Raw genomic sequence first — 26,186 nt, 5'->3', positions numbered from 1 at the left:
TTAATTAAATTTAAATTTAAAAAAATAAAAATATTCAGTTCAATATATTTTACTCCCTCCGTTCCAATACAATAGTCTTTTTTTCGTTCCAAAAACAATAGTCTCATTTTTCATGAAAAAACCATATCACTAGAAAATTATCCCTATTTTTTAATTATTATTACACAATTGTCACTATTTTTTACACTAATATAATCGCAAGGGTAAAAAAGTCATTTATCCTAACTTTTTACCAAATACCGATATAATATCAAATATTTCTTAAATCTCATGTACAATATAATAAGACTACACTTTTTTGAGATGGAGGGAATACCAAATAAATAGAAACTAAGCTGAGTAGCCAACGAGCCAAGCTCAAATATAAATTACTCAGCTCATTATTACCTCTAAACAACATATCCGTATTAACATACCGCAGCTGCAACTAAAAAGACAGTATCGAAGAACAAGAACAAGAATAAGAACAGCGACGGCAAGTTCTCACGTAATAATAAAAAAAAGACACAGCAACAACAACACGGATTGCACACAAGTTGTTGATTTTCTATTCGAGGAAAATCGTTCTTTTTACAGGCATTAAGCGAAGCTATAGAAACACGAAAACGAAGAAATAGCTACAAACCACAACACAAGAGGGATGAGATATTACACAACAAAGAACACAGAGACCTAATCCTAACCTAACTATTTTGCTAAAATGTAAAACTTCAAGAAAGATCAATCAATCATCATGTTCAAGATTTCACACAAGGTTAACTCAATTCTAACAACATTCGATCCAACAACTCTTAATTTAAGGCAGATGTTGAGTTTGTGAGATAAACCTGCGATTGAACGACAGTCCTTCCTACTTTGAATCCCGGCACGACTGTGAACCCGACTCTCCTCGGCGTGTAACTGTTTCCTGCAAAGTTAAATTTACCGGTTACATCATCCATGTAGATCATCGAAAACTCTGCACCTCTCTCCACCTGGAATATTTCGATGGAAGGGGTGAATGAATTCGCCAGCTTGTGGAGCAGCCACACCGAGCTCGCCATGCTAGTGAACGATTCGTAGAAAATGCTCAATGATTTCCATGAATCCAACACCTTCTCCTTGTTGGTGTGGCTTAAATTGCTGAAAATCGACGATTCCATTGTCGGATGGATAATCTGATTGTATTTGTATTCGCGGAACCGCGAGAATTCGCAGTTTGGATTCTTCCTCAATATCTCCATATGATCACTCTCGGCGTGTTCGATCAATTGCCTCAATTGATCACTAGCTCCGCTGGTTTCAGTAGCCGGCAATCCGAAACTCTGCTTGTCGAAATCTTGGCACATTCGAAGACAGATGTAGGACATGAAGGTGTATCGCAGGTGCCCGGTCTTCGCGTAGCTGACGCCGGGATGGACAGAATTTGCAGCTTCCTCCAAATTCCATCCTGCATTGTTCATCAATTCAATGAGGAGCTTTGTGAAGCTGCGGATTGATTTGATGGAATCGTTGAGGAAGCTTTCGAAGACACGAATTGTTAGAGATGGCTTGATTTGGGATGATTTTGGTGTAACCCCCAATTTTTTGGTGAAATCCGCTACTGAAACCCTAATTTGATCCAATTTCTTCCTCAAATCCCTAACTACGTCGTCCTTAGCGTCGATTTCGGATTGCAGAGAGTTCACCACCGTCTCCAGGACTCTGAGCTTGCTCTGATTCTCCTCCACCTGAAATTCCCAAATTGACGCCGCCGGGAAGGCGTGAGCCAGCCCTAACTTCCTCTTCCTCGAATAATCCTTGAACGAGTTCTTCATCGCCGTCAATTTCTGCAGAATCGACACAATTGAATCGTCCGCCTGCTCGAGCGCTTCCCGGTCAACCGCCGGAACGTGCGCCGATTGGAACTGCAAATACGCAGCTTCAAAGGAGGAGACGGTGGCGAAGAGCGACGGAATCAACTCTCCGACGGATCCTCCGCCCGATTCGTCCGGCTTAACCACCACAACCTTCTGGTCTGGGATAAACTCCTCTGCCGAATCGAGGAGCAGAGCGACATCCCCCTCCGAATCGGCGCCGCCGGACTCCTCCGCGAAGAGCTCGTACGTCTTCGCCTTGAAAGCGAGCGCGAATTTCTGAAACATATCGGAGATTTGCTGTGGCTGCTTCCCCGACGGACCGCCGCCGTCCACCTCCACCATCTCCCGAAACCTATACATACAATATATATATATCGAAATCGAGCTTTCTCCCCCAAAATTCCAAGCTTAAAATCAGCTCGATTGATCTTTGCAGGATGCTTTGGATGACTGAGAAGCAACCACTCCGCCGCCGTCGCTTTCAGCGTGAAAATAATTTATTTATTTATTAAAAAATTAAATAAAAACCCAGAATATAAGGAATAATAATTAATTATTTTTGGCTAGTGGGAATCTTCGTGTGTATGTTTGAAGGTTTTTTTCAAAAGTATATATATATAAAATCAAATATTTATTTTTTATTTTTTATATTATTATAAAATTAATTATATATTCAAAATATTAAATCAATCTATTTATATCATATAATTATTTAAATTTAAAATTTTTAGTAGACACCTTTAATCATTTGTTATGTTCCCGAAAAAAGTGTGAAAAAAAAGAAAAAAATAGGAATTAGGGTTTTTATCCAATTGAGATCAAAGAATGTGAATTTGAAAGACGGAATCAAATTTCGTAACGGTAACAAAAGGAAACGATAGAGTAACGGCGTCGGTCAGTGACAGACCAATAAAATAAGAAAATATTATTATTTAAAAAAATAATAATATATCCAGATTGAAAATTGAACAATTTTTATTTGCTTCAAACTCTCAATCGAGATTAAAATAATGAGCTACATTAAAATAAATAAATAAATAAATGAGGTACATTAAAAAAATTCAATTTATAGTGAAAAATAATTAGGTATAGTAGCAGTAGTAGTTGTAGGTTGGCATGGGTGGAGCTTTGAATTGTCACGTTCACTCGACAATTTTCGTATAGATTAAATTAAAGAACCCATTTGGCAGTGACATGTCGCAGGAAAAAAAAAAAAAAAAAATCATTTTTTTGTTCAATACAATCAGATATATCAATTTTTGTTCTATTATAAAAAAAAATATAAAAAAAAAAAATTATTAATTTTAATCGTATTATAAATCATTTCAATCAATTTTGGTCTTACCGTTAAAAGACTAATGAAAACTATTGTTGTTGACGCGACAGTTGACTTGGAGATAACTGTACAATTATATACGACCATGTTATTACACGGCCATATATATAATTATACACGCTCATGGTATCACACGGTCGTGTTTAATTGTACGTCACTATATATTCTAAAATTTTATTATTATTTTCTTAAAAATATACATTGAATTTAGAATTGTTATATAGTTGAAATGAAAAAAAATAATAATAATAAAATCCATAGAATTTAAATATAATTAAAATGTACTTTCAAAATAAAAAATATATCGGGTATGTACTTTCACCCCTTGCCATTAGAAAGAGAAGAAAGAAATATAAAAAAAAATAACCTCACTAGAACTCTCATTCTCGTGTATCACTTCACACCTTATGTACCTCTCCGTCTCGCAAAAAGAATTCAAATCAAATCGATGGAATTCTCCTAAAGACGATAGCCAAAAAATCTAAAACAGTAGTGAAAACAAAAGAAATATAAGTTTAGAATGAAGGTAGACAAATAATCTAATAGATTTTTATTTTTATTTTTTTTTATAAAAGAAAAGATGATTCGAGAACAAGAAATAAATAATAAATATCTTGATATTTGATAATAACTGTTTTTTTTTCCTTTTTTTTCAAATAAGAACCGTGATATTAATCAAGAGATTATATCAATTAGCTCTGATACCAAATGACATGGCCCAACCGTGTATAATTATAACCAATATAATTTTCTTACCCACAAAGTTCAATAAACAAATGGATTAAAAATAGGAATAAAAGAAAAGATAGTGCAGAGAATTTGAATTAGTATGGATGATAACCAACCACGAGAATAAGTCTCGAACTTGAAATCAATCCATAGGTAAAACACAAACAATAGGCTAAATCCTACTGCAAAGGATTGGAAGTCATGAACCGATTGAATCACTCCAAAGACCCGATTTGAGATTCTAAATGTGAGGAAATCACTCTCTAACACTAGAAAATTATAAAAGTGAAATTCAATTCAAGACGTAAAAAAGAAGGTTCCCATTACAATGATAGACAAGGACCTTATATAGAGGTCCTTGAGGAAAATAAAAGACAACAAATAAAAAAAAAACCAAAAGGTAAGTATAACTATAAGGAAATAAATAATTAGGGAAGTTTTAGATATGGAATTATACTATATAAAAACTTATAATAAAAGGAAATATATATTAAGGTACTTCTAGAAGCCTCCATAATAAGTGATGATTCCCTTGATAATCTTCCATGATTAGCGATTCTCTCCATAAATGATGATTCCCTTGATATACTTCCATGATTAGTGATTATCTTCATAAGTGATTATTCCCTTGATATACTTCCATCATTAGTGATTTTCTCCATAAGTGATGATTCTCTTGATAATCTTCCATGATTAGCGATTCTCTTGATAATCTTCCATGATTAGCGATTCTCTTGATCTTTCAATTGGGATTCTTGCGGGTCCCATTGAAGGAACGTCAGGTGAGGGCTAAGTGGTCTCCAAGCATTATCCTTAAATTGATTCTCCATGAAAAATTGTTTGATCAATGCAGTGACGGATTTTTGAAACTAACGAGTTCGGCTTCGAGTGATGGGTCCCACGGGCATTTAAATGCTTAAAGATTGGACGTCCTTGTCACTTAGTATGTTTTCAAATCTGCAATAAACCATAAAGATAAGGTCAGCTACATGATAATCTTTTGATTAATATATTATATGACAAATTTAATTATTTACTTAATGAGTTCATTCTTGAACTATACAATATAAACTTTTATTCACCTTACTTTTAATTTCTTGACATTCATCATTTATGATTAGAAAACGCAGAGGTATATCTCCGTTAGTGAAGTTGCATGTATATAAATAAATGATTCCACAAACTATTTGCATTAATTTTTTTTTATTCATCATACAAAGTTGTATACTTCAGAATTATAATCAAAACACTATCTTTTGATTCTATCTTCTATACCTTGAACAGTCACAATAGTGTAAAAAGCATTGTATGTACACCAATTAAACCAGTCCAATAAAGCAAGAACCTACACAGTTAAGGTGGAGTGATATACATACATATTAGCATAAATATGAATATTTTAGAGTCCATCATACCTCAATTCGAATTATAATTAGACATATATTTCTTATTTCTCACTCTTTTTTTTTTTTTTTTCTTATTTTGCTAAAATGTTTGCAAATCGTTCACAAAATTGTGTCACTACAACTGATAAGGATGAGTGTAATAGACCATACCCGACTCCCCAAATACAAAAATGAAAAAATAAATAAATAAATAAAAAACAAACAAGCACTCAATGTTTTGTGTTTTAATTGTGATTTTTAATTCCAATCGTGACTGCAAGCTTATTTGGTGAAAATTAATTTAGCAACAATTGTAATTTCAACTTCCTTTTTTTATTATTACATTCGACCAAATTCTCCCAAAGTAATTGCGATTACTTCAGTTCGAAATCAAGCTACTAGAGTCAATACATTTAATCCTACGGAAAATAATCACCTGAGTGCTCCTACTTTTTCGCGAAATAGGATGATAGGATGATTGTTATGAATTTATATACTGAATCGATGAATTTATTCACATAAACATTGTAAACAAAATATAAAATAAAATTAGCATATGCAAAATTTAAATAAAGCTCAAACTCAATACTACTACCAAATCGAAAGTAAAGTTAACACGTGAAAAACAAAAGACATAAATCTAGAAATCAAAATAAGAATGCAGACAAACATGTCTAATTAAAGACAATTGAAATTATTGCATTCTCTTTCTCCGGAATTGAATAAATTTTCAATTCTTGCGCGATAAAATTGACCGATGGCGGCTTGCGATGGAACTTCACCGTGCATTTCTCTGGCGACGAGCTGCAGGTAGCTCCGACGGTTCAGGTAGTTAGCGCACAACACGGATTTCCTCAGGTACTCGGCGGCTTGGCGCGGCTGGACAGCGGCTCTCCTCCTAACATACCCGACCAGCCTCAGACATTGATCGGCAACGACTGATTCTCTTTCGATCTACACTGAAAAAGCACCGAATAGCAACGGACAAATCCATCGGTGGACAGCAACGGCTCATGCCGAACTTTCTCCGATCTCCCTTTTTTTTTATCTTTACCGGCAAAGAGACTTCTAATTAAGGCTCAAAATGATAACAAAGTGAGAAAGGTGGATTGTTGGCGTTCATAACCAACGAAAAGGAATCGACGATCAATAGCATAAAGAGAAAACACTGAGCTACAGTTCACCATCGAATTTTGCTCCGAAAAGAAGGGGCACAACAATCAAAATCAACGACATCGACATCGTCGATGTTCGTCGGATTGTGGCGCCAAAATGATGGTGGCCGGCAGTCGAAATCAAAGGCTTCCGACATCGTCGATTATCTCCGGAATTCGGTTCTTTGACAAGAGAAATTCGTGTGAATCTAACCAGCGATTTGGAGTAGATTTGAAAATTACAATCAATTTAGTATAGGTAAGGAGTAAAAATAAAATAAAAAAAATAAAAACAAATTGTAAAGGAGGAGTGCAGTATTATAAATTTGGATTAAAGACTCAATATAAATTTACTAGTGGGAATGAAAATTTAATTCTAATTATCCGTTTAATTTATTTTTTTCTACTTTTGTTTTTAATTAAAATTTCTCCCATCCTAGGTGTTCAACCAAACACAGTTTAATTTTTTTTAAAAATATTACTCATCTGATAATAAGTTTTTAAACGTATATACCTATATATTAAATATTTATTATTATTAAAATCTCACATAAAATATTTTTTATTTAAAAAATAATTAAAATTCCAAAAGTCACACCAAAATTTCTAATAAATAATGCCGTAATAGGAATAAATAAAATGTGTACATTGGTGGGTTATAATTACACATACTTTTAAAAAAATTACTATATGATTCATTTTAATTATAAAAATGTTATATCAAATATTTTATTTTTATTTTTCTAAAATTATAATAATAATAATAATAATAATAATAATAATAATAAACATCCAAAATCCATGAGCTTGTTTACTTTTACTTTCCAATAAATTTTTTATTACTCAATTTATATAGATTTTTAATAAAAATATACTATTTAAATTTTCTTAAAAAATCAAAATCAAATCAAACTAAATAAATTTAGGGGACGAGCTTAAAAAATAAAGTAAATTTGACAAATGGAGGAAATAAACTTTTTTTTTTAATTATGAATTTTTTTAGGAGAATAAAAAATATTTATATTGTGTGAATATAACTATATATTGTATTTTTATTAATATTCATTAAAAATTATATAAATAATAATTTGTTAAGCGAACAAACTACATATATCTAAACATAACCTACTATGGGAGAAATTTTTAAATGTGAAAGAAAAGACAATAATAATAATTTTTTGGATAGAAGTATTTAGAATTTAATATATATATATATATATTAAATTAAAAAGACAACTAAATATTTTAGTAAATATATACTTATATATATATATATATAACGAGGATGATTAGAAGGTTGATTTGGAAAAATCATCGCCATACTGATTTTTTACATCAGCACGCATTATATATGCAAATAACACATATTAGTATAATACACAACACATGATGTGTATAACATATATACGTTGTTTTTTAATAATAAGTATGTCATGTGCTAAAATTAACTGTTGTGTGTGCTGTATGAGACTATAGTATGTGTTGTTAGTTTATGTGTTGTACTTGTATTATATTAACATATATAATGTGTTGTCTGTAGTAATATTGTGTATCGTTGAGACTATAGTATGCATTTTTTATTCATGTGTTAGTATTTCTATTATATTAACATATATAGTGTGTTGTTTGTAATAATATTATGTGTTGTTTGATAATACGCAATTTGTTGTTCACCACAATATTAAATTTTAAATTCAACACTCTAGCCGCCACCCACCCTATGTAACAATTATATACTTCATCCGTCCCAATACAATAGTTTTGTTTACCATTTTTATCTGTCCCAAAACAATAGTTTTGTTTCCATAAATAATCATATCACCGTAAAACTACCTTTACTTTTTTTTTCATTTTTATTACACAATTGTCACTGCTTTTTATACTAATACATTTAGAGTGACAAAAAAGTCTTTTATCCATATTTTTTACCAACTATCAATATAATATTAATATTTTTTAAATCTCGTGCCCAATCCAATTAAAACTCTCCTGGAGTATAAACAAAATGAATATATTTGAAAATGGCGTGGCTAAAGATCAAATGATGTAGCGTTGGCGTGCTTGGGCTTTTCTGTGTGTACGTACACTTTTGTTCCCCACCAATTTTTCGTGCTTTCCTTAAGCTCAGCTAGTAAATTTATATATTTATTATTATTTTTTTCAGGTATAATTCAAGTAGTCTAGTCGCTTATTGCTGAATATTTAAAACTTAATCAAATATAAGTATATTATTTAAAGGTAAATTATTTTTTTAGTTCACTAATTGGACTCCCTTATTATTTTTAGTTCCGAAGATGGAGCATGTCGCAAACTAATCTCATAAGTGAAAATTTTTTATTATTTTAGTCCTCCGGCGCCAGAAACGTCCGCGTGGCTCGCCGGAGGCTACGTGTCCGCCATGTGTCACCCGCCAGGTCAGCGACACCTGACGGACACGTGGATTTTATTATTTTTTTCATTTTTTAAATATTTCTAATTTTATTTGCTTTTTTTAATTTTTTTATTTGATCCAATTGAAAAAAAAATAAAAAATTAAAAAATAAAATAAAATTCACGTGTCCGCCAGGTGTCGCTGACCTGACGGACACGTGGTTTTCGGCGAACCACGCGGGTGTCTCCGGCACCGGAGGACTAAAACAACGAAAAAGTTTTACTTGTGAGACTAATTTGCGACATGTTCCATTTACGATACTAAAATGATAAGGAGTCCAATTACGAGACTAAAAAAAACAATTATAGACATCATTGAATGTTTAAACTCTAATCAGATAGATATGCTTATATGAATTATATTATTTAATAATATAGAAATTGATTACATTTTAAAAGAAAAATGTCGCATCTTCTCTATTTATTTGGGATGTGTTTGTCCGGAGCTAGATTAATAGTCTTTTTTATAAAAAAAAAAAATTAATTGAAATATTATTTATGTTTTACAATTTTTTAATAAAAATATAATTTTCTTTTATATAAAATATCATATCAAAATATATTTAAACAATAATTCTAATAATTACTTTGTTTTAAATTAATTTTAAATCACAAGTAAACAAAGAATTTGTTTGGGTGTGTTTGTTTGGGAGTTTGGATTTTGAGTTGGGATTTGAATAGTAAAAATAGGTGTTAATACGATGTTTTGAATGTAAAATTAATTTTTAGTATAATATAAAAAATGAAAAATAGGTGTTTAATTTGATGTTTTTGGGTGGAAAATTTTTTATGAATAATAAAATTTTGGTAAAATCCTTCAAACGAACAAACCTTAATTTCAAGTATGACTTATTTGTGAACGGTTGTAATCTTCTATATTTATTTCTATTAAATAAATTGTTAGAAATTTCGGCCTTGTTACCCAACAAGTTTCTTAATAAATATAATTTGATCCAATCTTTAATCTAGTTCACCAAATTCGGCCCAAACCCAAATTCAAACCTTTAGGGTTCTGTTTGGTTCAAATGAAAGTAGAGGAGGGAAAGGATTTTAATGGGAGAGAAGAGGAGAGAGAATATTAAAATTGTAATAGTGTATTGGTTCATATCGAAAGAAGAGGAGAGGAGGCTAGAGAAAATAGTATTTTTGTGTTTGCTTAAGCAAGGAATGGAATAGAAAATATAATAATTTTACTGTTTTATAAATAAAGAAAAATAAAAATATTTAATAAAATTTTATTAATTTATTAATAAAATTTCAATTTTGATATAAGAATGTCGTAGTTTGTTTTAAAATAAGTACGTATATCATGTAAGTAAAATATAAATAAAAATAAAATTATATGTAAAAAAATTGAAGCATTTAATAACAAAATAATCATTCTAACATAAATTTTATTTATTTAGAATAAATTACAAAGATAATATATTTTATAGTGTTAAATAAATATAAGAGATATGAATTTATTTTATTAATTAAAGCCTGATCTTAAGGATTACTCCCTCCGTGGCATTGAAAGTTACCATTTTCCATTTTCGTCCGTCCTAAAACTGGGTTACCATTTCCTAATTTAGTAATTGTACTACCTACTTAACATAATAAATACTCTTTCAACTTACAATATATTACACAAATGTCATTACTTTTATATTACACAATACTAATAGGGGTATTTTTGTCTTTCTTACTACAATCCAATATAATACTAATATTAAAAAATTTACGTGCAAAAAAAAGCAAACGCTACCCTTCCAACGGGACAGAAGGAGTATATAAAATTTTGTTTTATAATTTTATTACATTATAAAATTTAAAAATATTATAATTAATTATTAATTATAAAATACGTATAATATAATTTATGTATAATTAAATATAGATAAAGTAATATATAATATGAATGATATAATAGTAATTTTATAAATTAAAAACATAAACATCTTTTCTTTCCCTCCAAATTCCCCAAATTTTGAGGGGAAACAAGATAAGTTGAACCCAAAAAAAAAAAAAAAAAAAAAATTGAACCAAACAAGATAATTGTAATTTTTCTCATTCCCTCTCCTCTCATCCCCTCCAAATTCTTCAAACCAAACAGACCCTTAAGCCCAACCAATTAAAGAGTGAGCTTATTGTCGAGGTTTAGAGTGAAGTGATGACTTTCACCTTGAGTATGGTTACCTCGGGCTATTTCGCACTTGGGTCTGAGCCTTAATCCAATCGTCCCTCACCAGATAAAGATCTAAGTCGAGTGTCGTCTTTCGTCGCTGCATTGCCAAGAACTGCCGGAGGACCGTCACACACCTACTGTTGTTCGAGGAAACTGGTGTTGCCGTCTCTCCGCCGTTGCTGTCCACCGAAGTAAACGTTGGTCCGTTGTTGTCGTGGATGGGTTCGTCAATTCTGCGAATCGAATCAAACTCAGTTAATCTAGACTAAAAGATTTTTTTTTTTTATGACATGAGAATTCGCAGCCGCTACCGAAGTGCACATGGGTAAACCTCCAGGCGATCCTAATACCCTGCAAAATAGGCTTGACAAGGTAAGTCACACTAGACTAAAGTAATTTTAATCTTACAAACTGATTCAATAAGCTTTTGAGTACTAAACTAGTTATCCATCTAAGTATCATACACCGTTAAAAAAATTAATGTAAATAGTTTATATTTAATTTACAATTTAATTTTTAATTCAACTGACGAGACGAGAGGGGGAGAGTGTGTGTGGCTGGGAGAATAGACGGTTGAATTTAAATTTTTCCAACCTATAAAAATACGAGCCTAAATGAGCCAACCCACGTGAGCTGCTGGTTGAAAATAAATTAGCCCGCAGATGAACATGTTAGACCGTGGGCTAAATATAATACTTTATTCATATCACAATTATAATATATATTTAATAATTTTTAGTGAATTTATCTATTTTTCATTTTGGCCTATTCGAAATTAATTTTTTTTTTCTTTGTAATTGTGTTTATATATAATTTTAAAGTTTTTTACAATTTACATATTATTAAAAAAATGTATTATAATCATTATTTTACTTATTTGTTTTTTAATGGGTAAATTTGATTATTCATATATTTTTTTACTATATAAATATTAAAATAGTACATGCAATTGGGATAGAGAGACTATATATTATATATACGGCAAAGATTTTGAATTTGATTTGGGCTGAGAAAAAGAATTAGGGCAAGAAATGGGGATGAGTTAGACCCAAATCAGATTAGAAGAATTATGTAATATTCCCTCCGTTTCAAAATTATAATCTGTTCCCTCTGTTTCAAAATTATAATCTGAATTGTGTTTGACACGAGATTTAAAAAATATTAATATTATATTAATAGTGGATAAAAAGTACGAGATAAAGAATTTTTTGCCCTTGTGAGTATATTAGTTAAAAAAATAGTGGCAATTGTGTAATAATAATTAAAAAGTAAAGGTAATGTTATAATTATATGGTTATTTATGGAAATGAGACTGTTGTTTTGAAACGAACAAAAATATTAAACAAGACTATTATATTGAGACGGAGGAAGTATTATCAATACTTTAAACACCATTGAAAGTCACCAAACTTTGAAAAAAATAAAATAAAAAATAAACAATGAAAATGCAATAACTATAAAATTATAAATTACGTAATTTAAATAATTATAGAAATTTATTAAATAATATTTAATTATAGAATTGTTTGAAAATTAAATAATATGAGAAGAGAGAAGAAATTATATATTTATTTATTTTTATTTGAGTGATACAATAAAATAAAATACGGTTTAAAAATTAATTATTTTAATTAATTTCTATTTTAATAATAATATATAATATTTGAAACGGACTAAAAAAAATATTACTTTCTCCGTCCTAATTCTCTATCACATTTTAAAGTATTTATTTTTAATTTTTTTAGAAAATATAATTAAATACTAATATCAAATATCTTTAATTTTTACTTAAATTACAAATATATCATTACATGTACAATTACTTTAAATAAAAAGTCAAATGACAAAAATCGTACATATTTTTACTAACTAATAAAATATTATTATTTTTTAATATAATACAAAATCTCGAAGAATTCATTTCATTAAAAGACGAGGAGAGTACAATATATTTATAACAAAAGAAAAGAAAAAAAATATTATACATAATGATTGGTTGAAAAATTGGATTGATGATACTATATAATAATATTTTCTTCTAATGTGTGAAATATACATAATGATTATTTATATATGTATATTTAAATTATTGTTATATATCTTATATATATTATTATAGAAGTTCATAGGCTCTTCTTAACAAAAAGTATTTTTGGATCATGCATAATAATTGTTATATATATGAAAAAAAATATTTATTTTACAATATATAAATTTTTATGTACAATGTAATTGTATTTTAAATATATTTATTTTTTATATTATACAAAATTTTACAATAAAATTTTAATTAATTATTATTTTTAAATATTTAATATATTAAATATAATCATAATAATTTTTTAATTTAATTATAAATCAATCATAATATATATACCTTTATTTTTAATAACTATTATTATTATTATCATTATTATTATTATTATTATTTGATAGTAGGCTTTTATTTTAATATTTATTATAATAAATAAAATGTTTTTTTTTAAATAAAATATTTATCTATTTTAAAGAATATCTAATATTAATTTTAAGCTTGATTAAGAGGTAGAATAATATGATAATAAATAAAATTATTTACATAAAAACAATATATCCATTAATATCTGTGTGAAGTATGTTGGTTTAAGGGTTGATTGTGCTTTTATAAAATTTATATTTATAATTTAATTAAAATATATATAATTTTTTAATAAAATTCAACCCAAAAATTAAATATAATGTGAGAAAAAAAATAACCATATATTAGTTGATTTTTATAAAATTTTATAGTCATTTTACAATAATTTTTTGTATGTTTGAGAACATGTCTATTGCATATCTATTATTGTTTGATTCCATGCGATTTTGGTAGAACTTAACATTTGTGGAGTTCTTTCGATTGCATGAGTTCCATTTTTTTGTGTTTTGCGAAATTAGTAGAATTTTACTGTCGATTGGGAGAATTTTATTTTTTAATCAGAATTTAAACGGTGAAGATGTCTTTTGTTTTTTTTCGTAGATGTTTTGTTATCTCATTATATATTTGTACAAATGATGATAGTACATTTACCTATACTTATTTTGCTTTGAAGCCTAAATGGTCACAAGTATATAGATATTGTTAATTTTAATTAAATGTCATAATATAATAATAGAATAAATTTAGAGAAAAAAAAAATCATTAAATGGAGTGGAACGAGTAATTTGTTAGATAAAAATAACTAGAATAAATTTAGATAACAAAAAAAAAAGAATAAATTTAAACCGTGTAATCAAGCATTGTAAATTTTTTAGAGTTGTTCAGATTGGATATTTTCAGATATATTTTATATTTTATTTGATTTTTCAAATAATATTTGTTAGATATAATGGAGTATAAGTTTATTTAGGGTTTAGGTTTTGGATGCCCAAGCTTACTAAATATTTTGGTCATGAATTTTTAACAAATTCTTTCCATTTAAATTTATTTGATCGTATCTTTTGATTTAAATTGTAAGTAATGTTTTTTAAATTAAAATTATATTATATTAATATATACTTATGTACTATTTTGGACATTAAAATTCGATATTAATATAATAAATAAATAAATATTTGATTTAAAGTTTTGGGTAAACTGTTTTTTAGTTTCGTAACTGGACCTCCTTATCATTTTAGTCCCGTAAGTGGAGCCTGTCGCAAACTAGTCCCATAAGTGAAAAATTTTCGTTGTTTTAGTCCTTCGGCGCCGGAGACGCCCGCGAGGCTCGCCGAAGGTGACGTATCCGCGAGGTGTCGCTGACCTGGCGGACACGTGGATTTTTTTATTTTTTTTTCATTTTTTAAATTTTTTTTAAAAAACTTATTTTTAATTTATTTTTAATATTATTTGTATTTTTTTATTTTTTTATTTGGTCCAACTAAAAAAATTAAAAAAATAAAAAAAATGAAAAAAAAAGTAAATCCACGTGTCCGCCAGGTGTTGCTGATCTGACGGGACACCAGGCGGACACGTCACCTCTGGTGAGCCACGTGGGCGTCTCCGGCGCTGGAGGACTAAAACAACGAAAAACTTTCACTTATGGGACTAGTTTGCGACATGCTCCACTTAGGGGACTAAAATGATAAAAGGGTAAATTACGAGACTAAAAAAAACAATTTACCCTAAAGTTTTTTATAATATAATTAAGAGATAATAAAAAATCTGTAAAAATTTACAACTAACACAATATAAGAGATTTTTTTCTCTTTTATATAACATATATATACATATATGTATAATTTATTCACACTATTTTTAAAATTGATTAAAAATATATATAATATATAAATGATCATAATACAATAAATATTATTCTCTCTGTCCACAAATTAATATCCTATTTTTTTATTTGGATGTCCAACAACTATAGACCTATTTCATTTTCAAACAAAAATTTTGTATTTTTTTTCCTTTATTCATTTATTTTTTTAATTTCTACTATACACAATTTTATCAATTCATAACAAAAAAACAATAAGTTAAAAATATGTGCAAATATATTTTAGGACATTAGAAATAGATGAAGGAAGTATTAAATTTAACCTTGCGTAGCACGGACACCTGCTAGCGGAAAGGCCCATGCTACGCACGGTGTAATCGACGAAAAAAAATTACAATATTAAAAATATAATAAAAAAAATAAAATTTTGAATGATTGTATAATATAAATGTCCTGTATAATTTTACACTCAATTATACAAAAAAAAAAACACAAAATATATAATTTGTATACAGATCAATTGGATAATACCAGTTATATTAAGAATGTAACCTAATAATTTTTTTTTGTTAATAATCAATGATTGTGTATGATAAATAAATAGATTTTATTTTTTAGAAGTCATATATAGATATATAGATATATATTATATATCATAATAACTGCCGTTTAAAAATAATTATATGGATATTGAAAAGTCTAAAGTCTAAAAATCTAATATTGTTGTTAGTTCATTAAAAAGTCTAATAAGAGTCAAAAAAGAAATATCTATATGCAAATTGCATTCATTTTTTACCTATTATTTTTTTTTAATCTCTTCAATCTATTTAATTAAAATTTGAGTATATTACACATAAAATTTCTTCTAATTTATGTTAACTATAAATGAATAAAAATATTTATTTTTAAATTGTATTATATAAATTTTTATTTTTTACAAATTAATATACACATTGTATATATATTTTATTGATAAATAGTGTTTAAAATATTTAGATATATATTCTAATTTTTTTTAAAAAAAGTATATAGTAGTATTAATTTTTTATTTATACTTAAAATTCTTTATTTTTTTTATAAAATTAGTTTATATTAATTATAGATAAATAAATATTTTTTTTATTTATTTGTATTATATAAAATTTTATTGCGAAAAAATTACTTTTGATCTCAACCTTAATATAATTAAAATTTATTAATTTTGGTCCGATATAAAAAACTCATCAATTTTAATAATCATTATAAATAATTTTAATCAATTTTGGTCTCACTATTAGAAAACTAACGGAAATTGCTGACGTAAACATAACGCGATTGATATGATAGCTGACCTAAAAATTAAATGACCCTCAAGCATGATATAATTCAATGTACAATTATACATTATCATATTTTTAAAATTTTATTTTTTTATTATATTTTTAATATTGTAATATTTTTTCGTCGATTACATGGTGCGTAGCACGGACTCCGATAGTGACAAAAGAAGACAAGACGAGAAATATTGCAATAGAGATGTTGCGGCAGAAAAATCTGGCGCAGCCACCGCTGTCTCTATATATACGTACACATAAATATGATTGATTATATATATATATATATTATACTACTATTATATTAAAATATTATTTAAATAAAAATTAAAAATAAATTTTTATTATATATATATTATACTACTATATAAAAAATAACATTTGATTTTTTCACGTAAATTTTTTAATATTAATATTATATTGAGTTATAATAAAAAGGATAAAAATATTTTTATTAATAGTGTAATATAAAGGTGGCAGCATTTATATAATATATTGTAAGTTGAAAAGATATTTATTATGTTGGGTAGGTAGTACAATTACTAAATTAGAAAATAATATTCTTGTTTTGAAACAAAAATGAAAAATAGAACCCTTCTTATGGGACGAAAGTATTTTTTTACGTTTGTTTTTTCACATAAATTTTTTATATTAATATTATATTGGATTATAGTTAAAAAAATAAAAATACCCTTATTAGTATGGTGTAATATAAAAGTAATGACATTTGTGTAATATATTGTAAGTTGAAAGGGAATTTATTATGTTAAGTAGGCAGTACAATTACTAAATTAAGAAATAGTAACTTTGTTTTGGGACGAACGAAAATAAAAAATAATAACCTTTCAATAAGACAGATAAAGTATTAGTTTTTTATAATATAAATAATCCAGTGACATTTATAAAATAATTTATATAGATATAAAAATATTTTTAATATAAAATACAATAATACATATATTTTTATCTTAATTTATACTTAGATATTAATATAATAATTAATATTAAAATATTTACGCAAAAAATAAATAATACTATTTTTGATGGATATAATAGTAAAAATTATTTCAATTAAAAATTTTAAACCTAGGGTGTGTTTGGTTTGAGTCTAACCAAAATTAACAATATTCTTCAATTCATACAATTTTTCAGAAAAAATACTACTCCCTCCGTCCCACATACAATATTCACGTTGTGGTTTTTCTTCGTCCCATATTCCATATCACTTTCCTTTTTTGGAAAATGATTACACACTTTAATTTCATTTTAAACTTTTTAATTTATTCTTTTTTTAATTTTAATTAAACTAATTAGATATCCTAATCTTAATTTATAATTATTTATATTATGAGACAACTATTTTCACTAATACATTCTTAATTATCTACTAATTACATCCCTCATAAAATACCTTATCTCCAATATAGCAGACACGATATACGGGACGGAGAGAGTACTATATCATTTATTGTCATAAATATTACATCAAAATATTATTTATACCAAATTCTAATCAAACCAAACAAATCTTAGTTGTTTTTAATTACTATGCAACCTTATTTAATCCTAAAAAGGCTAAAATACATTAATCTTTTTAAACAAATAATACAACAAATTATTCTCCTCGTCCAAGTTAAAGTGTTCACGAGGTAAAATATAATTAATAAAGTTATTAAAAAGTGGTGTTAATAAAAATATTTGTTATATAATAAATATATTTATAAATTAATATTAAAATAACTAAATAATTTAATTAAAATTAAAATAAATAATCATATTTCTAAAATTAAAAATAAAAATAACAAATTATACTGAACAAATGAAAATAGAAAAAATAGAAACTCGAAAAGAATACTATATACAAACACAAAATAAATACATACATAAATAATATGTATAATCCGACGCCTCCAGGTCCATCTGCCACACATGGTTCGTCTAACGTGACTTGCTTTGTCAAGCTTAATTTGTAGGATATTAGGTTCGATCAAAAATTTACCCAATACATACTTTCGAATAGCGGTTGCGGATTCCCAAGCTATCAAAATAAAATAAATAAATAATAAAAAAAAATAATAATAATAATAATAATACAACCAAACAAACTGCTGAGATGTTTCAGAATACTGCTTTGCTTGCCAACTGTCCTCCCTCTTTGTCTTTTGTCTGCATGCACTCATTTGTCTGCTTGCACTCTTCATTTTGTTTTTTTATAATTTTAAATTAATTTAAAATAAATTTTAGTTTTAATTTCTATTTAAATAATATTTAGATATTTTATGTTATAAGATAAAATGTTTTTTTTATTTTTATTTTTTTTTTATTTTTATTATTATTTTTTTTTAAAAAAAAAAAGAACACACCCTTGTAAAGACTGTAAGATAAACAAGCCTGTGCTTACATACAATTTTTTTTTTTTAATGACATAATTTATCATTGATAATTTCAAAAATTATACATCATATTAAGTATTTTTTTTTTCCTTTAAATATTAAGTATAAATAAATCTTAAATAAAAAATATAAAACTAATATATATTTATTTCAAATTAAATATATTTTTTTTTTTCTCACATTCCCGAAAACTTCAAAATATTTATGCAAATATAACTTTTATTTTTAAGAGAATTTTTTATTGTTCAGCAAAAGATGACTTGATAATGTAAGAATAACTCATGATAGTAAAATGGTATAATTTGTTTTATCGGCCTAGTTTGCAGTAAACAAATAATTTAGTATTTTTTATTGACATAATTTTTTATAAATATTAATAAAAAATACAATATACACACGCCTTAATGCGATATATATATAATATATAATTTAATAAAAAAATTAATTTTTATATTACCAATATAATTTCTCATATCTAATATATAAAATATATTCATTCAAAAATATATAGTAACCAAACGTTGAGATGTGGCATTTATACAATTTTGATTTTTTTTTAAAAAAAAATATTAATTAAAATAAAAATGACAATTTTTTTATTTAATGAATTAAATTAAATTTGAATTGAATATTATACGTCATTCGTCTCACTTACCTTGTTTACATTGCCATTTTTGTTCGTCCACCATCTCATATCATTTTCTTTTTGAAAAATGATTACATATTTTAATTTAATTTTATAATTTATAATTTTTATAATTATTTTTACTAATACATTTTTAATTATTTATTAATTATATTTATTTTAAATTCTCATATTTACGATGACGAAGAGAGTATTCAAAATCTAAAAAAAAGATAATTTGATGGGCTCTACATGATCTCATAACATATAGAACTAAAATAATTGTCTTCAATTCACACTCCCACACTCTCAATCCTGGTTTTTTGAAATTTTGTAATAAATTTAAAATTAGTAATAATATTTTATCGGTTAGTAAAAATTTATAAAATAATTGTAATATTTTTGTCTTTTATCTTTTATATATAACTTAATTATATGTGTAATGATGAGTTTGTTCATTTTATATTTTTAGATATAAAGATTTTTTAGGTCATATGAAAAATTATATTGATAATATAAAAAATAGTAATATTTTATTTTTAATTATTGACTATTTGTTGGTGGATAATATATATATTGTGTTAATATGTGTATATCATATTTTTTTAATAATATTTATGAAAAATAGTTCCATCTAAAAATGTTAAGTAAACAAATAATAATTATTTTTACTAATATACTTATCCGAGCTGTTAGTTTAACAAGTATAAGTATATACATTCAAAATATGTTTACATAGCATACCGATAGTTTCAAATTTGTGGTATGTATATATTCAAAAAAGAAGTAATAAGTCGGACCTTCCTTATTTAAGAAATATTGGACTTCAACTGGTTGACTGTCATGATGAACAATATGATCATTTGAGTCGCCACTAAAAGATCTCACTTTAAAAATCCCTAAGTAAGAATTTGGATACCATGGTTCTTCAATGCATTCAACCGACAATTGTCCTCGCATTTTCTGTCAAATAATTTAAAACTTTGATATGTATACATCATAGCAACTTGTTTTAGCAATGAATTGTTTGGACTAAAAAATGGGGGCTTCTTCCAGCGAGATTTAATATGATTTATCTTCTTTTTTTTTTTTTTTTTTTTTTTTTTTTTTTTTTCGCCAATGGTTTAAAAATATTTCCTACCTATGAACAAAATGTTATACTCCATTCGTTTCATAACAAAGTATTCATTTTTTCATTTTAGTCCGTCTCATAACAAAATATCCATTTCCTTTTTTAGTAACTGTACTATCTACCTAACATTACAAATACTCTTACAATTTACAATATATTACACAAATGTCATTACATTTATATCACACATACTAATAAGGTTATTCTAGTCATTTCTACTTTACTCTTACTATATCCCAATATAATACTAATATTTCTAAAACTACGTGCAAAAAGCAAATGAATATTTAATTATAAAACGGAGTAAGTAATATGAATGTGCTATTTTCAAGACTAAAAGTTGTTAACCATTTTTTTTCTTATTTTATACATCATTGAAAAATAATCATTATTTCCAACATCATAATCATTCACGAGTATCTTTCATATTTCTTCAAACTAATCTTCAAATTTACAAAAACTCGTACACTTTTTTCAAAAGAATTTGAAGTTCGCATCGCTATTTAAATTTTCAAAATATGAAAGAGCATTTTATTCAATATGTCATTGGGATAATCTATAACATATATAAAAAAAAAACTTACAATGTATTGCATTAATCGTTTCTTGACTTTGATAGGTGAAAATCATTTTAAGTTGGTGGTTGTCCATCGACTTTAAAAAAAAAAAAAAAAAAAAAAAACAAGCATGATATTCTCATTGTGATGATTAATACCAACAAAAGAGACACACACTAACTTATATATATATTTTTTTGATAACATAGAAATCCACAACGGACTCATATTTATTTATACAGTACATGATGTCGAAAGTAATAACATCCCTAAAATAAGAATAATCAGCTAAACATATAATTCGAATTCTAAAGATCTATTATATAGAAAATATATAAGTGTGCATAATTCACAAATTTGGGAGAAGATACCAAGAATCTCTAAATAAACAAGTTCAACATAGTAATATATCATCATTCACTTTCACAATCTAATAAAAGTATTGCTCTTAAATTGATTTTATTTTATTTTTTTCAAAAATATTAAACCATTGAGATTGTATCTTCTTCATCAAGTTTTTTTTTTTTTTTTCTTTTCTTATTTTCTGAATAGTTTCACTACTCGCATCTTTTTGAGTTAAATTTTGATTATTCTTTTTAACGAACAATGATCTTCATCAACTTGTATGCGTTTATGAATATAATTACATACCAATATTTAATCAAGTATTGTGAATATAAGCACATTGTAAACGCAATAAATGAATCTCATCCGAATTATACAAAGTATGATTATGCTCCGGACTAAACATTACAATTCTCCACAAATTTTCTTTATTTTGAGAAATTTTTAATTTTGCATTACATCCACATCGCAAATTTATTTTTTCATAGTTAGTTACTTTTCTTGCAAATATTTTATTGTCATTTACATGTTCACAAGAACAATAATATCATTTCCATATAAAAATATATGATTGCTTTCTACTATAGGGTGTGTTTGTTTTGGGGGATTGGATTGGATTTATACTATTCATCCAATTTTTTTCCCCAAAAAACATCAAATCAAACCCCTATTTTTTATTTTTTATATTATACTAAAAATCAATTTTACATTCAAAATATCACATCAGCACCTATTTATATCACATCATACAACTATTCAAATTCAAAATTTTTACTATTCAAATCCCAACTCAAAATCCAAACTCCCAAACAAACACACCCTATAAAAATTTTCTCATTTCTCATTCCAAATATTTTCTTATAGGCATATTCTAACTATAAAGCGTAACTAGTAGCATCATCCTCTACTATCTAACTATGAACAATTTTATATTATATTTCTTTTTCAATTGACAACCAACTTGTATATTATTTATAATTTTATCATCCATATTATCTAAATTCAATTAAACATTAATATTACTTGTAATATTTAAGTTTATATGCATTTTATAATAAAATAATTAAGGTGATTCTAAAAAATTCTTTCGAATCATTTGTGTAGTAAAATGATCATATTATTTTGATTTGTGTAATAAGATCAAAATTTTGTTTTTTTATGGGAGAGAGAATACTACTCCCTCTATCATGTTGAAAGTATTAAATATTTATTTTTTGCACGTAAATTTTTGAACATTAATATTATATTGGATTATAGTAAAAAAGACAAAAATACCTCTATTAGTATGGTATGGTATAATATAAAAGTAATGACATTTGTGTAATATATTGTAAGTTGAAAGGATATTTATTATGTTAAGTAGGTAGTACAATTACTAAATTAGGAAATAGTAACCTTGTTTTGAGATGGACGAAAATGAAAAATGGTAATCTTTCAATAGGACGGAAGAATTATTATTATTACTTTTTTAAAAAAACTACTTTGTTAATTAAAAAAAAAAAAAAAACAACAAATGAGACAATTCACGTGAAATTAAGAGAGTAGAGTACCAGAGTATTGAATTTTTTTCAAAAAGTATTATATCCAATAATAAATTATTACTCGTTCAAGATATTTGACTTTTTTCATTAATAGCACAATATTTAAGAAAATAATATTTAATTAATTAGTAACAATGAATTGTGATATTATTTTATTAATTTTTATGTAATTAATAATATCAATAATTTTAAAATAAATTTAATATATATAATTAAAAATAGAATATGTATTTAAATATTTTAAAAATTATATTGCAATAAAAAAATATATGCAATATAGATATTATTTTGTAAATAATAAAATCTTCTATAATACAAATAATATTTTTATTTATTTATAATTAACATAAACTAATTTTATAAAAGATTATGGAGTTTTAAATGTAAATAAAAATATTTATATTTTTAGGAGGGATATAAATATAAGGGTTTTGATGGAGTTCTATGTGATGATTTATGATGTTACTATATGTTATGCAATTAATTAAGTTGATTCATATTTGTTAAGTATATTTTGATTCAGTAAATTTTATTGAAATAAAAAAATATCAATTGTTATGAAACATAAAAATAAAAAATGTGTCAATTGTTATGTGACAGATGAAGTATTTGTTAATTGTATTTTGATTCAAATTTTTTTACCCAAAATATAAAAATGTCAATTATTATGAAAATAGATAAAAATAAAAATTGTGTCAATTACTATAAGTATAAACTAATTATCTAATTTAATACTCCTTCAGTTTCAATTCCAAAGTACATTTTTTCCAATTTTCGTCTATCCTACTCCAAAGTATTTATTTTCTATTTTAGTAAAAATAATCATATACCAATACTAAAATATCTTTAACTTTTACCTGATTTAAAAACATATCATCACACATATAATTACTTATTAAAGATCAAAAATATCAAAATATCTTAACACGGGATGAGTATTTTTTAAAATTAAAAATATTAAAAATTCTTGAAAGTTCCCAAACAAACACATCCACAATGATCGTGCCAACATTTGGCACTTAATTTATGGTCACTTTTTCCACCAATAAAACATTTCCACATATGAATCTTTATACATATATTTTTTAATTATTAATTTCACTTATCTTCCCCGAGAAGTGACAATAAAAATAATTAAAAAATATAAAAAAAATAAATAATGTCCCATCTGTTGTCTTGTCATTTAATTACTATTATCATTAGTGCTTACGTTTCCATCTAGGGTTTCGAGACAACCCCTAATTTACCTATTTCTATTTTCATTTATTTTTAATTCCGACAAAATTACATTTAATTCTACTGCATAAGACAAAAACGTTCCGAAAAGCGCATCCTAATTGGCAGGCCCCGGGACTCCAGCGCCAGACGAATACTCCCCACTCATCTACACTCCAGATCCGCCTGGCCCCGTAGTCCCGGGAGCCCCTACAAGCCAACCATGAAAAATGGTACGAATGACGGGCAGTACGAAGGGAATACTAAAAACTCTACGGAAAGGCACAGAACACACGCCGCCACCACCACCACCACGGCAGCGCCACCGCCACCGCCACCACCACCACCGCCACCTCCGCCGCCGCCGTATTTAACATTCCCCAAAAAACTTTATTTGTGGCTATATATGCCCTCGCCATTGGTAACAGTAACATTTTCCATTATCAGGGTTTGCGGCAGGCGCCGTTCTCTTTTCTCCATACACTCACATATATATAGATACAAAATATATATATATCGACAGTCTGTGAGGCCTTTCTGCTTCTAATTTCGTAAATATCAAATCGACGAGATTCAGGTAGCAGCAGCCATGGTCGGCGGCGGAGAGGTGGTTCCGGCGTGGCTGTCGGGGCTGGTGACGGAGAAATTCTTCAACGCCTGCATAATTCACGAGGACATCAAGAAGAACGAGAAGAACGTCTTCTGTCTCGATTGTTGCGACGGAATTTGCCCTCACTGCTTCGCCAATCACCGCTCCCATCGTCTTCTCCAGGTAGGTTCAATCCATAGCTTCAATTGAATTCAATTCTCGATTCGATTATGGCTTAATTGATTGATTTATTAGATAAGAAGATATGTTTACCATGATGTGATACGTCTCGTCGATGCCGATAAGCTCATGGACTGCGCTCATGTCCAGGTAAAAAGTAATTCACTGTTTCAATTAGGGTTTTCAATTTTGGGCGAATTGAAAATTGATTTGAGGAAGATGATTGCAGTCTTACACTACCAACAGCGCGAAAGTGGTGTTCTTGAATCAGAGGCCTCAGACGCGACCGCCGCGGGCTTCCGGCAACCTCTGCATCACCTGCGACCGGAATCTGCAGGAATCCTCTCTTTTCTGCTGCATCTCCTGCAAGGTTAGCAGAAACCCTAATTTTCAAATTACTTTTGTTCTTCCCACTAATTAGGGGTTTTTGGATTTTCAAATTCTGAAAAAAACAAAAAAAAAAACAAACAAACAAACATCTGAATATATATAACGATCGCATCCATAGCTTCAGCACATTCTCAAAACTGGGTGCAAACTTTCCAACTACCTTCGCAAGTGTGAATTCATGGCGCTGCCGGAACCGGCTCTGGACGACGGTCAGATGACCCCCGACTCGGTTCTGGAGCGGTCCGCTTCGCTGCGGACCGAATCCGGTTCAAGCGGCGGCGGCGGAGGTGGGTTAATGGAGTGTCCGCACCTGAGCTGTACGGCGACGACGGAGGTGGTGGTGAAGAAGAAGAGGAGCAGCAGCAGCCGGTCGGGTTTTAAACCGGTTTCCCGGCCGGTTTATGAGATTTCCGAGTCAATGATGAACCGGAGGAAGAGTACGCCGCGCCGGTCTCCGCTCCTTTGATTTGAGCGGCGGTTTGATGGCAATGAGGGGAAAAGTAGTGATGGGAGAGGGGCAAATCCGGAATTTCAAATCATGATAGTAGTAGTATGAGTAGTAGGGGCATTTTAGGGAAATTACTAACCCTCCCAAATTTTGTAGATTACTACACTAGTTTCCCTTCTTTTTGTCTTTTTCATAGACC

General features: G+C 27.4%; 2 protein-coding genes across 2 annotated transcripts; one reads left to right on the top strand and one right to left on the bottom strand.

The window, feature by feature from the left end:
• Nucleotides 1–525: 525 nt before the first annotated feature.
• Nucleotides 526–2,308, bottom strand: LOC127263289 (protein GRAVITROPIC IN THE LIGHT 1-like). The gene is made up of 2 exons (XM_051292287.1): nt 975–2,308; nt 526–907 (listed from the first exon to the last, which is right to left on the bottom strand). Exons 1-2 carry the CDS (start codon nt 2,196–2,198, stop codon nt 851–853), a joined length of 1,281 nt encoding a protein of 426 aa, XP_051148244.1. The 5' UTR covers nt 2,199–2,308; the 3' UTR covers nt 526–850.
• An 8,893-nt stretch (nt 2,309–11,201) lies between these two features.
• On the top strand, nt 11,202–26,184 carry LOC127262996 (protein RGF1 INDUCIBLE TRANSCRIPTION FACTOR 1). Its single transcript, XM_051291900.1, has 6 exons — nt 11,202–11,240; nt 11,344–11,411; nt 24,958–25,152; nt 25,225–25,299; nt 25,379–25,519; nt 25,658–26,184. Exons 2-6 carry the CDS (start codon nt 11,361–11,363, stop codon nt 26,003–26,005), a joined length of 810 nt encoding a protein of 269 aa, XP_051147857.1. The 5' UTR covers nt 11,202–11,240; nt 11,344–11,360; the 3' UTR covers nt 26,006–26,184.
• The last annotated feature ends 2 nt before the right edge of the window (nt 26,185–26,186 follow it).

This window comes from Andrographis paniculata, unplaced genomic scaffold (genome assembly GCF_009805555.1).
Source record: "Andrographis paniculata isolate CXL003 unplaced genomic scaffold, ASM980555v1 Contig15END, whole genome shotgun sequence".
NCBI classification, from domain to species: Eukaryota; Viridiplantae; Streptophyta; class Magnoliopsida; order Lamiales; family Acanthaceae; genus Andrographis; species Andrographis paniculata.
This window is presented reverse-complemented; position numbering and strand designations above follow the sequence as displayed.